General features: G+C 41.4%; 1 protein-coding gene across 5 annotated transcripts in view; it reads left to right on the plus strand.

Moving 5' to 3' along the window:
• Positions 1-17,412, plus strand: part of HECA (hdc homolog, cell cycle regulator) — a 132,390-nt gene that overhangs the window by 47,266 nt on the left and 67,712 nt on the right. For 3 of the 5 annotated variants that reach the window (XM_045058123.1, XM_045058125.1, XM_023254456.2), the window contains exon 4: positions 820-4,427. The exons of the other annotated variants lie outside the window; for them this stretch is intronic. In XM_045058123.1, the coding sequence (XP_044914058.1) occupies positions 820-984 (165 nt within the window). In that variant the 3' untranslated portion in view covers positions 985-4,427. Of the gene's footprint in view, positions 1-819; positions 4,428-17,412 lie in introns of those variants that run through there. 5 annotated transcript variants of the gene reach the window in all.

The raw sequence follows: 17,412 nt of genomic DNA on the forward strand, positions 1-17,412 counted from the left end.
CCTTTCTGCTTCCTAACTTTGTGGTCTTAGCCATGTTGCTCTCTCACTGTGTGCCTCAGTTACTTCATCTAAAATTCACACGCCTCACAGGAGTGTGTTGAGCGCAAAATGAGATCATACTTATTATTACATTTTTAGAGTGAGTCTAAATTGAGAGTCTGTTGTATTTATCATTTCTGGTTATTCACTTAAGTTCTTGGACCTTTTGCTGAAAGACTCTAGTCTTGTGCTGTCAGAGGCCCAGGCACGAATGAAGATCTGCTGTGCGGTGGTTTCCCAGAAGCCTCAGGATAAACATAGCACTTCTTCCTGGATCGTTAATTTTCCTTGAGTATTTTAGGGGGCATTTTATTTTTACATCAAAGGAAACAAGGGCAGTAAGGAGCAGAAAGAAATGTATATGAAGTTTTAACCTAAACTCAGCATGTTCCCAGAAGCTTCATGAGGCTTTGAATGAGGGAAGTAGGCTTCAGCCACTCGGTACAATCCAGGGGAGGGGATTTCCTGTTGTTAGGGGAACTTTAGTGCAGACGTTCGGGCAGTACAGGTTTGGAGTTGGCTTCGTACCAGTAGGTGGAAATGCTAGCGGTGTGCACATCCAGGGAGAAATGTTAAGAGTCAATGCGTCGGACTGACGATGAGCAGTTGAGCACGCGTCTTAGGCTTTGCATAACCTGCTTTTGGCAATGAAAGGGACGCTTTGCTAAACTCTCGATCCGTTTCTCTGGCCTAGCAGTGTTGCATCGCGGTGTGGGTGACATTGACTGTGCTGTGAGACAGAAGGGCATCGTGGCTCACGCGTCTGTGTTTCCCCCCCAGGCCCGCCTGAACTGTAAGCACTGCGGGAAGCCTGTGATAGACGTACGGATCGGGATGCAGTACTTCTCCGAGTACAGCAATGTCCAGCAGTGTCCGCACTGTGGGAACCTGGACTACCATTTCGTGAAGCCATTTTCCTCCTTCAAAGTTCTCGAAGCTTATTGATGAAAGCTTTGCTTTAGTAGTAGCTATTTTATTGACCTTACTTCTTTATTACATATCTTTTATAGGGAGACATTCTGTGACATTACTTTCTTTTCTAATTTAAAGGAGAGTTCCTTTGTGTACATGTGCCACTGACATGGGGTTGGCCCCTTGCCCTCTCTTGACTCCTCAGTGTTAGTCTGTGGTCACGACCGGAGCCCAAACGGATAATCCTGTGAGTCTGGGCTAGCGGTTCACCATCACTAAGCGTCTCTCATGCAGCTTTGAAGGTGGTGGGGAGGATAGGGTGAAATTAGCAAAGGGATTATGTGGTTATAAACTAAAAGCATGGTAGGTGTTGGAAGGAAACTCCTGTTCCGATCTTGTTAACCGTCTCAAGACCCACTTCTTAGATCTTCCCGGGGCCTTGGGAAAAACACGTGACCTGTGAACGTGAGTCTGTGCCTGGGGAGCTGATAGTGGATTAGTCTGTCTTGGTTTAGTGTTCTGCACTGCGCACTGACCATATTATTTGCAAGTAGACCCGAGTGCTGTTTCTGTCACTGTTGTGACTTAGCAGTTGTCCTCCTGAAAATTATATCCGAATTATAAGACCTGTGAAAACTAATGGTGTTGCAAATATTTGTGGGTAAGTGACCTGTCACAGAGAATATGCTAAGTGAATTTGGAAGTGATACACAGTGACTCTAGGGAGGGGGCAAGATCAGGCAGCAAGAACCCTGTCATTTGAATTGTGTCTTTCAGGTTGGTCAGATGAGCCCTGAAGGAGAATCCATGAATAACATGATTTGAGTGGGTGTCGATTTATGTAGGTTGCACTGTCGAGGTGTCATCTGATGTCAGATCCTTCTTAGGGGTAATCTCACAGCCGTGGACCCTAACTGGTGAATTTCAGAGCCACCGTTACCATGCCTTACCTTCCACAAAACTGTTATGGCCACATTTTACCCATTTAATGCTGAGTTTCCCAAATCATAGGTTTGACCCTAGGAAGGAAAGGAAAAAATTGCTTTTGAGGATATGAGGAAGATAATTTTAATATTTCTTTTTAAATGTGTTTCATTTTTCAAAACATTACCTGTTGTAACAGTTATGTTTGAGAAGAGATCATTCCGAAGCTCTCTGTGATACTTCACCGTTAGTGAAAAAAGATGGTAATTTGTGTAACTCGATTAGTCAGAGCATTGGGCTTTCCAAAATACGGACGTGTGTTAATGGGAACTTGATGGTTTAAATAGACGGGCACCTCATACCCGTATAGAATTGTAATTGGAATATGATCCCTCAAAAATGATTTGATAATTTCAAGTATTACACATGTAGGTTAATAGAATGCTGAAAATACAGTCGTTTCATGGGCAGCCAAATTTGGGGTTATGTGAGCATTTTGTGTTATTCATTTGGTTTATACCTTTTTTTTCCCCCTCTCAGAAAGACAGCTGTTTTTCCTCAGAAGCATTTAGCTATTATTGCAAGCAAGTCTCCATTCTATTGTATGAAATATTTGATGTTTTGTTTGAGATAACAACATTAAAGAACCAGCATATTGACTAATATTCTTATCTTTCAGTTTGGATGATTGTAATTTGGTTTACTGCATCTGGTTTGGTGTTTGATGATCTGAAAAATATTTCACAGTAGGGGGAAATGCCCAATGCCTTTAAGAAGTGGCAAATCGATATTGGTCTGACAGTATTTGATGTGACTTAAAAGGTCTATAGGACATAGCCCTTGCAAATTTGTCTTTAATACACAAAGCTGTAATTGTGAATTAACTGGTTCCGCATTGATTCTCTCATGTACCCAAGTATAAAAATTGGTTTCTCTTATCCTAAGAGTAGCATTTGGATTTCAGTTCTGAACTTAAAACATATAGTAAAATAAATGTCTGTAATGCTGTTTTTTAATCCACCTAAAATTTTGTAGAGAAACCTGCTTATATTGTTGTTCTGGATCTTAAAATTGACACATTGACACATTCACAAGCTCCTAGTAGTCTAAAACTACCGTGAGTGTAGTGTCTGATGCATTCAGTATTTTCTCCTTATATTTGTTTTCTACTCTCTGAAAAGTAAGATGAGGAGTTTTCCCTGTAAGTGGATAAAATTTGCTTTTGGCCTTTATTTGGATGACAAAGTTAGGATTCTGTGGATGCTGCAGTTATGTTAAAAGTCAAGGCACAGGTATCATCTGAGAGTATCTTTTGCCTTTAAGGCATCACGTTCTCCTCTAAAGTAGAGAATCTGGCTTATTTGAGAATAAAATATAATTGAGTATGCAACAATGTGGAGAATAAATCTTATTTTGGAAATGTGCTGACCTTGGTATTTTTGCCACACTTTGTCAAAGTACTTTGCTCTGGTGGAAATTGGAATAGGTCAGAAATGACCATTTTTGTTGTGGTTCGGATATTAAAGGACATTAGTCACACCAGAGATCCATTTTCTTTTTTTCTGATAAGTAGTGTTCAATAAAATGAACCACTTGTAAGTGATTAGTAATTTCAAAGTGAGTTTTCATCTGTTCTAACTCTTTTTTTTATTCATTTAGTTTTAAGCATTCTGTACCTGGAACAAATAAAATGTTACCTGCTTCATTCTAGTGAGAAACTCTTTCTGATGGTTTTATTACTTCCTCTTCAGGCTGACTCAGTTCTCCACTCCCTTCTGGTTGCATCTGAAGCAAGTGATAGATATACTGAGTTTATCAGCTGCTTGATTAAAAGATAGACATTGGCCATGAAATTGCGGAGTGGGATGAATTATTCCACTCTAAGAAAGAGCTCTCCCCGGTCTTTACTTTCCAGTGTTTGCAAAAGAAGCTTATTTTCAGAATAAAAAGTATTTTCGTATCTGTTTGGGGGGAGATGACCTCATCAGGAAAGAATATTATTCGGTGTTGAAATACTAAACTAACGGATAGGCTGACATGTAACTTCTCAGACCGTGAGACCTAACTTGCTGCAGTCTTCTGTTTTGTCCTGTGAGACTGACGCTTAATGTACAGTCTGTTGTGCTGTGGCCGGATCAGGACCTCCACTCAGCTCTCCTCTTTGGTCTCCTGGTTGCAGCTCTTGAGCATTTTTAGTGGAGGTTTGGGGAGGACTTGAGGAATAAGTGCTCCTGTTCAGTGTTTTCGTTCCTTTAATAGGATGCTGCCTAACCCAGCTCATCTCTGTGTCCTGTTGACTTTGTTATTATTCCAGGTAATGGAAAGAAAAAATAACGGATGGGCATCATTAAAACCAGCTCACAAATATATTCTTGTCAGTAAACATTTCTTGTCAAGATGTCTTGGATTGCACTTTTGTTGGGGGAAGAAAGTGTAAATAGTTAAAGAATGTTGATAAACCTGAAACATTTGGTTATGGAATTGTGTGTGGTGTTTGAAGGTTTCTGTTTGTGACATGTATGTATTAAAAATAATAAAATTTCAGAAACTAACATTGTATCTCTCTTCAGTGTGTCACTTTATTTGGGATTCAAGGTTTTTGAGCTTGGGGTTGTTTGATCAGAAGAGATCATAGGGAAGACCTGGGATTTTGATCACTGCTCAGGTAGCCATCCCACAATCACCGCTGCGGCTGATGAAAACTTCGAACTTAGAAAGCTGCGTGATGGCGGTGTGTCGCATGTAGCTGACCTCTGCAGTAAAATCACAAGGTTGGTTCCGTATGGATAGTCCACAGTGCTTGTTCTGGTTAGAGGGAATTCTACTGAATAGGTAGATAATCTTATTCTGCAGATTTTTCTTTGATTCCCAGGCCTATACCAATTTTCATAATGAAAAGACTTGATCATGTGCTTCTTTATTGTAAAGAAATGAAAACTGAGTCGTAATTAAACTTCTTGCTGAGTTTATGCACTGTGGTCAGGTATCTTTTATCTTTTAAATCTCATTGTCCCTTTCATTTCAAATATTCTCAGCCAATGGGTTGGAATCCTCAAAAACATTAGAACACAGGATAAGATGTGGAAATGTGGGTGAGGAAACTGTGTCCAGTCTGCCGGTGGATTCAAAGGCCTGTCTTACCATTTATTTACTACAGACATCATAGGCATAAATTTTACATAAGGGCCCAAGGCCCAAGGATATTGTGGTTTCTACTGGTGTAATTTATGTCAACAAAATTCCTTAGCAATTGTAAGAAAAATACGGTTCTCACCGTGGTAGAAAGAAACAGCTAAACAGTGACTGATTAGAATTAAGGTTAATGGAAGAAGAATCTTGTTTGTAGTGGTTGCCATGTCTTTAAATCTTACGTTGTTTTTACTTAATTTTAGCAATCAGATTGCTAATTATTCAGGCTGTTTCTCTAGTAAAGCGTTAAATTTTGGAAGAATAAAAAGCTGTTTGGAGCTTGTGTTCTTTTCATGTTAACTGACCATAGTTGGGATAAATCTTATTTGATGAATACAAAATACCTTTGGAGATAGTTCTGGCATTGCTAAGCCTCAGGGACAGTAAAATGAAAATTAACAAAGCACTTTGTTTTATGGAATTCAGTAGAATAACACTCTTTACATTTGTTGGTGCTCAACAAATGGAATCAGCCACCATCGTACCATTTCCTGGTGATGGACACCATAGCCAAGGGGTTCTGATACACTTGATTGAAAATTTAGATCATATCTTAAAATCACATTTAGAGCCAGCTAGTCACATTTCTCATAAACCTAAAAGTGAAAACACACAGCCATAAAAGTCTAGAATTTAGGGATGCCAGAATTTGAAGCAAAGGCTGTATTTTTGATTGTATTCTCAATAGTGTATGTTTGTTAAGCTGCATTGACTGTTGTACTCATTTTAGAGAGAAATGGAGACCCAGAGAATTTACATCTATATAATAAGTTCACATAGTCAATGGCCGAGAATATTAAGTCTGGGTTTCCTCTCCCTGGTCTTCCAAATGAGATCAATGGGTGGGTACTTTGTTTCCAGGTGAGAGATAACTTTGGGTTTGTTTTCACAAGGCAGTAGATTTAAAATGTATAGTAGCCCTCACTTTGGCTGCACAGGTGCTAAAATGGGAGTAATTCTGGAAGGTTTCACTGGGCCCTTGTATAAGGGTGACAAGTATGTTTGAAATCACCCCCTATTTTTAGAAAGAAGAAAAAAACCAAACACTTTTATAAGAGGGAAGAATAATATGTGAAATCAGCAATTGTGTTTGCCTCATTTTTCATGCATTAATTTGTTGACCTCTGTTCCCTTTTGTAAGAGCATTGCTTGAGAGTGTAAGGGAACATTTTAACAGCCTGCACTTGGAGTCTATCATTTTATTCACGTTGGGATCTGACTTTGAGTTGTGTTTTGATTCAAATATGTCCAGCTGTCAGATTTGATAGCATTGGTCTCTGCAGTTTGGGTACGGTTTTCCTTTTTGACTAACTTTTCAAACAGTTGCTCTTGGTATGTTTCATTTTCAGTTGCTCACTCTTCTGTCTGAAGCTCTGGTATCTGGGAGTTCTTAAGTTGCTAAACCTGAGCACTGTATTGGTATCCCACACAGCCTTGGGGAGGAAAATGCTGGCTACATGTTTCTTTTAGAGACTTAAGATGTTTCACGGTACAGGTTGGCAGTCAGTGCCTTATACTTGTTGTTTTTATCCCATTAACAAATCACACATTTTTCTGAAGCTCATCAACCCAGCATGTGGTTGATGAAAAAAGTAAAGCTGAGGTGAAGCCCCTAGGCTAGGGTTTGTCTGAGGCTCTAGAAGCCCATGGCTCTAAGAAGAGAGTGGTTTGGGCAGGGAGCAAAATGGTGGCAGTCCTGGGGGCTACTGTGAATATTTCAAAAAGCTCAACGGAGTTGTAACATTGCCCACCATGACACTGCACAGGATATCTAAAAGGTCAATTTATTTTTGGCAGGAGTTTTGGCAACCTTGGTTATCTCGTGCTCAGAAACACTGGCAGTAGCCTATGTCTCAGATGAATAATATATGCGGGCACAAATGAATTATTATCTAATAAGTGCTGTTTACCTCATAGACATAACCTTTCAGAGCAGGATACGGTCATGTTAGGTGGGGGGTGGTCTTTGGCGATGGCAGAGTTGGGAAAGTGCCATTTTTTAGAAGTGTCTACACTTTTTTTTTTCTTTAATTTTTTCAAACATTCATTCTCAAGAGACTGAGAATTAGCAGGGGAGGGGCAGAGAGAGAGGGAGAACACAGAATCCGAAGCAGGCTCCAGGCTCTGAGCTGTCAGCACAGAGCCCTATGTGGGGCTTGAACCCACAAACTCTGAGATCATGACCTGAGCCGAAGTTGGACACCCAACTGACTGAGCCACGCAGGTGCCCCAAGTTGAACTTCCTTAAAATTAAGGCTTCTCAAAGATATTAAGAGAATGAAGATGAGCTACAGACTAGAAGAAAAGGACTTGCATCCAGAATCTATGAAGAACTCCCAAAATGTAGTAAAAAAAAAAAAAGGAAGAAGTTATTAAAATGAGCAAGTCAGTGATGATTCCATTTAATTCTTTAAAACAGGAGCATTTATACCAGATGCCTTTGATCCCTGGTGTTTAATGGCTGTGACTATGTCACTAAAATTTGTCTTTCTCATGACAAGGTTGGCTTGTTAAATGCTATTTAATTCAGCATTTATTGAGCACACACTGTTTATTGAGCACACACTATGTGCACATGCTTTTTTGCTAAAAAAAAATGTGACTATTCAGAAGGCTGATCTTCAGTAGCTGTGAAAATCTTTTAAAGACTCTTATTGAAGTCTACTTTTGAAGTGTCATCCTGTGAGAGGTGACAAGCTCCTTGAGGTTATGTACACCTAAGATCGTTCTTGCTGAGAATTGCTGTGTTCATTGTTGATCTCCCCTAACACTGAAATGAATGTTTAAGTGTAGATCCTTTTTAAGAGAACTAATAGAGTTTCTTAACAAAGCATTTGGCTTACAAGGTTTGCTTTTTTAGATTATGATTTTTATTAGGCCGAAAAAAGTCGGAAGAAATTTCACGCCGGGCATATCTCATTTACATTTTTGTCAGGTTTATTAATGCGTATGTAGCACGTTGTGTGCGGAGAAGCAAGAGCTTTTGGAAGAACTGTGTTGAAATCTCAATTATTTTCCAGATGTCTTTAATCTGGTATCTGTGTAGGCAGGATATGGGCTGTGATTCTTATTCTTTTGAAATTGGGACTTTAACATTAAGCATTTCTGTGATGCGTAGTGTAGGAAGTACTAATGTTTTATTATAGCTTTGGGGATACAAACATTACAGAAGAAGTAACAGGCATTTTCTGTTGCTGTTGCTAAAAACTTAATGATTTCTCTTTATTTTTTAAAAAAAAATCTTTTTTTAAGTTTATTTATTTATTGGGCAGGGGGGAAAGAGAGGGGGAGAAGAGAGAATCCCAAGCAGGCTCCTCATTGTCTGTGCAGAGCCTGAGGAGGGTCTCAAACCCAAGAACGGCGGGATCACGACCTGAGCCAAAGTCAGACGCTCAACTAGCTGAGCTACCCAGGCACCCCACTTTATGATTTCGCTTAAAGCTGATACGCATATTTGGATTTGCCTTCGTTGACAGTTTTAAGAAAATACCTGTTGCAAATTATCTAAGCGATGTGAGAAAGCTTATTCAAAATTGCTGTTTTAAAGTTCAAAAGATGATTTTACCTAAAAAGAAAAATGTTTAAAATAGTCAAGTTGAAGGTTTTTATTATTAGAACTCTATTTTGAGGTTGGAGCAAGTACTTTGTTTGGCACTTTTAGTTTTCTTGGTTTACACGTCATTTCAGTTAACAAGATACTAAGTATGAGTCTGAAGATTTCAAAATTTATCATGACACCCAAAAGAAAGGATATCAGAAAGTTCTCGAAGTAAATGGAGTTCCTGGCTTGTGGAGATGTGCTCATTTGGAATATAACTGACTGAGCCACCCAGGCACCCCTCCAGGTCAGAGGTGCTTCTTATGTGGGTCAGGGAAGAAAGGTTTCAACTCTTCAAAGGCAATACTGCCTCGGCAGGTGTGTGGTGGGGAGGGCAGAGCCAGATGACAACAGAGCTTTGTTGGATTGCAATGTTAGCATTTAGCAAGGATGATCTTGTTGGTAAGAAATTGCTCAGATGTGGGGTACAGAGAACTTGCCAGGCTCTTGTACTGTGGAAACTGTATGATGGAATTATGCTCTCCTTAAGGGCAGGGATTATTTTCTTTTCACATTTTGTATTCCTAATGCCCCGTTACCTCTCTGTTAAATGTTGAGCGAATGTGCTGGTAGTTCTGCAGGTCAGAGACACAAATGAGCCAGTTGTGGGAGAACTCAGTTTCTTTTCCACCTAGTATACTATACATCATACTGTGGTTTGCATTTGTGGTGCCTGTTCCTTTGGGGGATTTCTTTCAGAAAATCAAATATCAAAATGTGAAAAGAAAATACCTAGATCATTAGAACTAACCTTTATCCTGTGCCGTTGGCAAAAATCACTTCATCTTTCACATGTTTATAATAAAGGTAATCTTGTTTAGGATGATTTAGGTAGTTAAGATGAAAAAATTAGAATTAGAGTATGTCAAAAATAGAAGGCCCCTTAAAAACCCTTTCTGGAAAGAAAGGGAAACAGTACAAAAATTGCTTGGAATCAAGGCCTCTGGAACTGTGTCATTCAGTCCAGTGGCCACTAGCCATTCAAATTAAATTAACAAAGTTTTAAAAATCCACTCGCTAAGTTGCACTAGCCACAGCCCAAGTTTTCAGTAGCCACATGTGGCTAGCGGCTAATCTACTGGACAGCACCAGTTCTAAAACATTTCTGTCATTGGAGACAGTTCTGTTAGACCATGCTCGACTAGACTTTTTCACCAAAGCTCTTTTTTCTCCACTTAAAACCTTAATGAATGGGTGCCTGGTGATTGGCCCCTCACACTGTATTTCAATAAATGAATGAAAACTGGAAACAACGTGTGAAGTGATTTTGTTACTTATTACTCATTTTTGGTTATCCCAGGAGGGAGGTGGATCTGGAGACTCAGTGTGTATGGTTCATTTAGATGTGAGCAGTCGCAGAACCATGTCCCTGAGATGGAGCAGAAAAGGCCTTATTTGGCCCTGTCTGCCTCCTGTGAAACAACAAAGTTAACTCCAGGTCTGTGTCAAGTAACTTCCCAAAGCTGGTGTTCTTAACATCCCTGCTTAATTTAGCCTCTTCTGTGAGCAGCTAAATATACTTAATTTAGTTTTAAATAATCTAATATTGATAGATTTTTTTTTTGTCTTAGTAATGTTTTATGAACTTTCATTAGACTTAATAAGAAATAACTTTTCTTTGGTGTTTCTGATAGATTGCAGTACTGATTGGATCATTCTAAAGGTAACGGCGAAATAAGTGGAGACTGAATCTTGGTTTTTACTTTTGGTTTATTTCTTTAGTTAACATTTCAGGCAGCCTCTAGAGTCACAGGTCTTAGAGATTTCTCGATTCCTTAATGCCAGCTGAGGGCTGTAAACTGCGAGGACATTGAGAGAAGTAAAATCCTGGAGAGCCTCTTGGATCAGAGGATTAGCTCTTTCAAGCTATAAATCAAATGTCACCTTCTTTATGAAGCCTGCCCTGACCACATTATTTAAATTGCAGCCCCTCAGGCATTTCTGATTTCCCTTTCCCTGCAGTATTCTTTTTTTTTGAATAGCATTTATCACCTTCTGACCCATTTATTATGCTTTTTGTTTGTGTGTCTCTTCCCACTACAATCTAAGCTTTTTAAAGGCACAGGTGTTTTCTTAAGGGAGGAGAAGTGGGGAGGCAGGGGGTGTGTGTTTCACTGGCATGTACCCAATGTCTAGAATAGTGTGTCGCATAGTAGATGGTCAAGATACAGTTATTGAATGAATAAGTGGATGTGATTCCAAAGAGTGATGTTTCCATTTGATCACTCCATTAAAACCATGACCACCATCTGTTAAAACCAGTGGTCATCTCTCAGTCCTTATCATACTTAAGTGGTTAATAGCATTTGATAATAGTGATCACTCCCTCTTGCAGAACACCGAATGTTCCAGTTTTTCCTCCTACCTTACTGGCTAACTCCTCAATCCCTCCTTAGCGGGTCCTCCTTCATCGCCCCATTCTCTTAACAATGGAGTGCCCCAGTGCTCAGCTTTTGATCCTCTTTGTTTCATCTGTACTCATTGTCTTGGTGATCTCATCCTATATATATATAATATTATATATATATTATATATAATATATATATAATTATTATATAATTATAATTATATAATATATTATATATTTGTATAATTATAAAATTATATTATATAAATATAAATTTATATAATTATATATAATTATATATTATATTATAATTATAATATATTATAATATAATTATAATATATTGTAATTATATATTATATATTACATATAATATATAATATAATATCCTATATAATGTTATATATATATATATATATATATATATATATATATATATATAAGCCTAGACTTCTCCCCTAAACTCTAGACTGCATTAATTTAAAAGCAAATAACCCCTAAATTTCAGTGCCTTACACTGACAACCATTTGTGGCTTGTTCATGGATTTGCCTGCATCTCAGCTCCAGGCTATGGGTTGGGTTCAGATTTTCTTTGTTCCATAGATGGATCTTCTCTCCCTGTCTTCTCATTCTCAGACCCCTCAGACTGGCTGAAGGTATCACCTCTATCTGGTCTGAGCTATTCTCTTGTAGCAGAGAGAACAAGATGGCAGGTGAAAATTTTGGATGCCTCTAGACATGGCATATGTCACATCTGCTCACATTCTATTGGCCAAAGCAAGTCATGTGGCCAAAACCAAGGTCAACGTGACAAGGGAGTGTACCCCATCAACTGGAAAGGGAGTGAATGATTTTGAACAACAATATAATCCAATGGAATGTGTATTAGACATTTTAGGCTTGACGTGTCCAACATTGAGTTCCTGGTCTTCCCTCCACACCTATTATTATTCTTGCTTTCCTGTCCATTTCAATTACTTGCAACTCCAGTTGCTTAGACCGAAATGCTTGGAATCATGCTGGACTCTTCTTTTTCATATTCTATATCCAATGTTTTGGAAAATCTTGTCAACTCAGCCATTAAAATGTGTCTAGAATCTGATCACTTCACACAGCCCAGTGCTACCGCGTGGTACAAGGCATTGTGTCTTGCTCAACTCACTGGCGTAGCCTTCTGGTCTGACTTACTCCTTCCGCCTTGCGCTCTCAGTGTATTTTTCATGTATGTAACAGCTCTGCTGGAAACTGTGATGTTTCCCCTTTCCTCTCAGAGTGTAGGTCAACATCCTTAAGATGACCAACAAGAAACGATGTGATCGGCTTCCCAATTATTTCTCCAAGTGCAAGTATTCCACTCCTTCCTTTGTCCGCTCTGTTTCAGTGATGTCTCTTTGCGTTTCCTCTAACATACTGCTGTGTTTCCGTGTGTATTAGTTTTCTAGCTCTGCTGTAACACATCACTATAAATAGTGGCTTCAAACAACACACATTTATTATCTTACGGTCCTGTAGGTCTGAAGTCTGATGCAGATCTTGCTGAACTAGAATCGTAGTGTTAGCCGGACTGCATTCCTTTCCAGGGGCTACAGAGGAACATTGTTTCCTTGCCCTTCCGGGTTCTAGAGGCTGTCCGCTTTCCCCAGTTTGTGGCCCCTTCCTCCATTTTCAAAGCGAGCAATGGTGGGCTGAGTCCTCACATGGCATCCCTCTGACATCATTTTACACCTCCCTCCTCTACTTTCAAGGACCTTGGTGAGTACATTGGGCTCACCCAAGAAGCGAGAATAATCTCCCCGTTTTAAAGTCCGCTAATTAGCGATCTTTGCCACATGACATTTTCACAGGTTCTTGACATGAGGACATTGACATCTTTGGGGGAGTTTTTATTCTGCCTACTCTACCCTCTCCGGGAACTACCTGTTCGACTTGTTGCTATTCTCTCCCCTCAGTTACCTGCAAAGCACGCCCTCTTGTAGGGTTTTACCTGTATTTGGCCTTCTCAGGTCTTTACTGACTGTGGGAAATCGCACCTCCTACCCAACACTCCTTTTTCCCTTTCCAGCTTTAGTTTTCTTCACGGCACTTAGGACCAACAAACATCTATTTATGTATCGTATTTAGTGTCTGTTTTCCCTGCTAGCAGGTAAGCTCCATGACGATGGAGATTTTTTTTTCTATTTCGCTCGCTGCTGTATCTCAGCGTCTAGATTGGTACCTGGCACATAGTAAGCACACAATAAGCGTTTACTGAGCGAATGAACGAAGAGTTTTCGTCTTTCATCCGCTGGAAGTTACGATTCATTTCAATCAACTAAGGAAATCGATCACTCACTAATTGACAGACCTTCTTTGAGGATGATGTGACTGAGAAGATGGTCTTTGTAGTCTAGGAAGATTATGAATTACAGGAACCTGTGGAAACCTAACTGGATATTAGGTTGTAAAGTTGATCTATGAGGCAAAAAAACTGTTTTCCCTCTGAAAATTCATACCATCTCTCAGTGCATCTTTAGCAATGTTCCTTCAATCATTGTTTCAAGGAGGGCCTACTTAATATGCATTCTACCCTCATAAAACCCATGATTTTATTCTGGAAAGCAACACACCCAGCCAAAATATTGCATACATTTGCCAGTCTCCCTTGCAGCGATGGGTAGCTGATGAGGTGTCTGTGGAAGTCTTGGGTTGGGCTACTAGGGAACTCCTCAAGGGAAGAACTTGGGTTGGGCTACTGGGGAACTCCTCAAATGGAAGGCACCTTTTGGCCTTCTCCCTTTTCTCCTTATTCCTTTCTGGAATCAGAATGGTTATCGGAAGCACCAGAAGCCATCTTGGACCGTGCCCGACTGTAGGGAAGGAAGCCAGCTCTTAAAGATGATAGATCAGAAAGATAGAAGGAGCCTGGGTTCCTGAAGACCATGGAGCTGGCATCTTAGTCCTAAGGCACCTGCATCAGGATCTGCTACATGTGAGATAAATAAGCTGTTGTGTTGGTTATTTTCCTTTCACAGCCCTTCCCGCCCCCGCCCCGCCCCTCCCCCCCCCCCCCCCCCCCCCCACCCAACCAAGATCCATTCTGTACCCTGTCTTCCATGAACTGTGCCCTAGGAGGCTCCCTTACCCTCTGGCTTCTGGTTGGATTTGGCCAGTTGAGGCACTTGGCAGATCAGTGTGGGAGAAGAGAACGATTATTTTTCCTGTTTCCACACTGCTTGCATTGTCTCAGTTCTAGAGGAGCCTCTGTTCCTCTGTGGCCAGAGCTCCTGCCCAGTGGCCCCTCTTCTGTGGCACCAGCTCTTGATGGGCCCCAGTAACACCATCCCTCCACTGTCTCTTCAGCCTGGAGGTGGTCATGGCTTCCCAGTGTTGGTGACCCCAGGGAGCTTCCCCACCCATTCCTTATTGGTTTCCTTGATCCTGTCGCACCTCTATACCAGTGCTTCCCTTAAACCTTGTTTTAGTAAAAGCCTTTTGAATGTACCATCTGTTTCATGCTAGGATCCCTGATGGATAGAGCTTCAAATTTAGGTTCCTTGGTATATGCAGCTAAATTTAATCCTGACTGATACAGCCTTCAGGTGCCATGTTCTTTGAAACATATCTATAGTTTAAAAAAAAAAAAAAAAGAAAGAAAAAGAAAAATATCTATAGTTATGTCCTAGATTCACACCCAGTTCAGCAATGGTCACATTGTTAGTATGATCTTTGCTTTAATTTTTCTTTGCAAAACATTTTATTTGACTTTCTATTCCAATCCTCCTGTGTTAGGTCTCTCACTAATTTTTTTCTCCTAAACCTCAACCTTAGCTGGCTGGCACTCTAGGATTGTGAGTGCCCTGATTTCTTGCTGGCAACCCCCTTCTACCTGATCTCCTTTTGCCAGGCAGTCAGTCAAGATGGTTTATTGCATATCTCTTGAGCATCGACCATGCGTTAGGCCCTGGGGGCCAGGGGTGAGTGAGACAGACGGGTCCAGCTGTCATGTGGCTATTTCATCCGGCAGCAAAGTCAAGACACTAGACAGATGCTTACTCCTCTGACCTCTTCTACATCGGAGAACTGGCCATCACAGGAGCACGTAATGGGGCATATGATCCAGTCTGAGGGATATCAGCAGGGGGGTTGAGGAGATGGTGTTTAAGTGAAGACGTGAGTAAAGACTTAGTAAAGAAAATAACTGAGCAAAGTTGGCGGTGGGATCAGGATGAGCCTTCCTGGTGGGGGATCCAGAATGTATAAAGCCTTCAAGGGTGTGTGTGTGTGTTTGTGTGTGTGTGTTTAACTTTCAATTTTATTTTTTATGTTTATTTATTTTTGAGAGAGAGAGAGAGCTCGAGCAGGGGAGGGAGCAGATAGAGAGGGAGACAGAATCCGAAGCAGGCTACAGGCTCTGAGCTGTCAGCACAGAGCCTGATGCAGGGTTCAAACCCATGAACTGCGAGGTTATGACCTGAGCCGAAGTTGGACGCTTAACCGCTTAACGAACTGAGCCACCCAGGCACCCGTGTGTGTGTGTGTGTGTGTGTGTGTGTGTGTGTGTGTGTGTGTGTGTGTTTTCAAGCTGTATGCCCAACGTGGGGCTTGAACTCCTAATCTCAACTCCTGAGATTAGGAGTTGTATGTTCTTCCAACTGAGCCAGCCAGGCACACGTCTGGAATGTATAAAGTCTTAATAAAATGTAAGCACGATGTGTTCCTGGATTTGAGAGAAGTCTGATATAGTTGGAGCAGAAGAAACAGGGCTGGGTTAAGCTGGAGTGGTAAGGGAAGGTCAGAGTTTATATGGCGTGTGCCACTTTAATAAGGATTTGGGACATTAGCTAAAAGTGGTCCTAAGAGTGCACCTCACAGACACTCCAGCGACAGAGGGAGAAACCAAGCGTCCAGCTGCCATAGGTTGAAATTCCTCACCGTGTTTGCTCTGAGCTGTGCTTGCACAGGCAGCCGCCAGCCGGTGACCGACCACAGCGTGGTCATGAAGGCTGGCCCTTCCCTGGGAGACACAGGATGCCTGGAAGGCGCTTTCAGCTCCAGGACTCCCCAGCAGCCTGTCACCCCTTCCAGAGGCTGCTTGGAGTTCTGGACGTTACCCCCCACCTTGCTCCCCTCTGCCCTCCCCTGGGCGGCAGACTGCATTCTGGTTCCCCTGCTCCCCCTGCCTCCGCTGTCTCCTTTATTTTCTCTCCCTGGTAACGTCCTTGCATGTTCAATCCCATCTTGGTGTCTAGGATCTGGGCAGCACATTTGAGAGGGACATGTTTACTCACTGGGGCACGTCAGATTAGAGGGCTCGTGGGGCGGGAGAAACAAAACCGTCTCGTAGGCCGTGTGTTTGAAGTACCTTGATCTTTAGCTGAGATCCTGGCTCACACGTCATTGAAGGATTCTGAGCAGGAAAAAGCAAGGTAAGTTTAGGGTTTTTTCTTTTCTTTTTTTATAGTTCAGAGTTTTTGTTTGTTTGCTTTGTTTTGAATGCCTATTATACCATGAATTCGTAGGGAGTGGGTTCCGGGTGTTCAAACTCCTTTCCATTGCTTCTCACAAAGTGTGCTCCTCTGGCTGGTGATTTAGTTGAACTCAGGTAGCTTTCTTTTTGGCTTCTTTTTCTTTTTTTTAAAAGAATTTTTAAAAATGTTTATTTATTTTTGAGAGAGAGACAGAGAGACAGAGTGCGAGTGGGGAGGGACAGAGAAAGAGGGAGACACAGAATCCGAAGCAGGTTCCAGACTCTGAGCTGTCAGCACCGAGCCTGACACGGGGCTCGAACCCACGAACCATGAGATCATGACCTGAGCTGAAGTTGGACACTTAACTGACTGAGCCACCCAGGCGCCCCGGCTTCTTTCTTTTTCTGATCATTTTTCGTCATATGTGTCAGGAAGCTCTCTTGGCTCTTCGTGTGCTCTGTGTGCTCCATATGCACAGCGATGCTCTTGGCCGGAACCTTGTGCTTCACTTGCTTTGTCTACAACGATGCCAAGAGCATGCTGGGTGCGGCTGCACACTTCCTGTTTTGCCCTGGTAACATTTGTGGGGACCACATCATCTTTCTTGTAGATTCACACGTATGTGGCCAAGGAGCAGCTCCGTGTTTTCTGAGAGGCCCAGAGAACGATCAGTGTTGCCTCAGCTCTGCCCCTTTGTGTTGGCCATGTTGGCCTGTTACTGAAAGACAGTGAGTCAAGAAGGCAAGTTTTGGTATTTAAGAAAAGATTTCTCACTGCGGTGATCAATGGTGGGTAGGGGAAGCTCTGGGAGGCTGGTGACCGTGTGGTGACAATAGTGGCAGGGGACGGAAGGGGAGAAAACGGTGAGAGATTTGTAACCGAAAGTCGGTGAGACGTGGCTATTATGTCTGGTGGGAAGAGGGGGAACTATTAGGTGTCTGGTTTTTTTCTTTCTC

The sequence above is a fragment of the Felis catus genome, chromosome B2 (assembly GCF_018350175.1).
Source record: "Felis catus isolate Fca126 chromosome B2, F.catus_Fca126_mat1.0, whole genome shotgun sequence".
Classification (NCBI taxonomy): Eukaryota; Metazoa; Chordata; class Mammalia; order Carnivora; family Felidae; genus Felis; species Felis catus.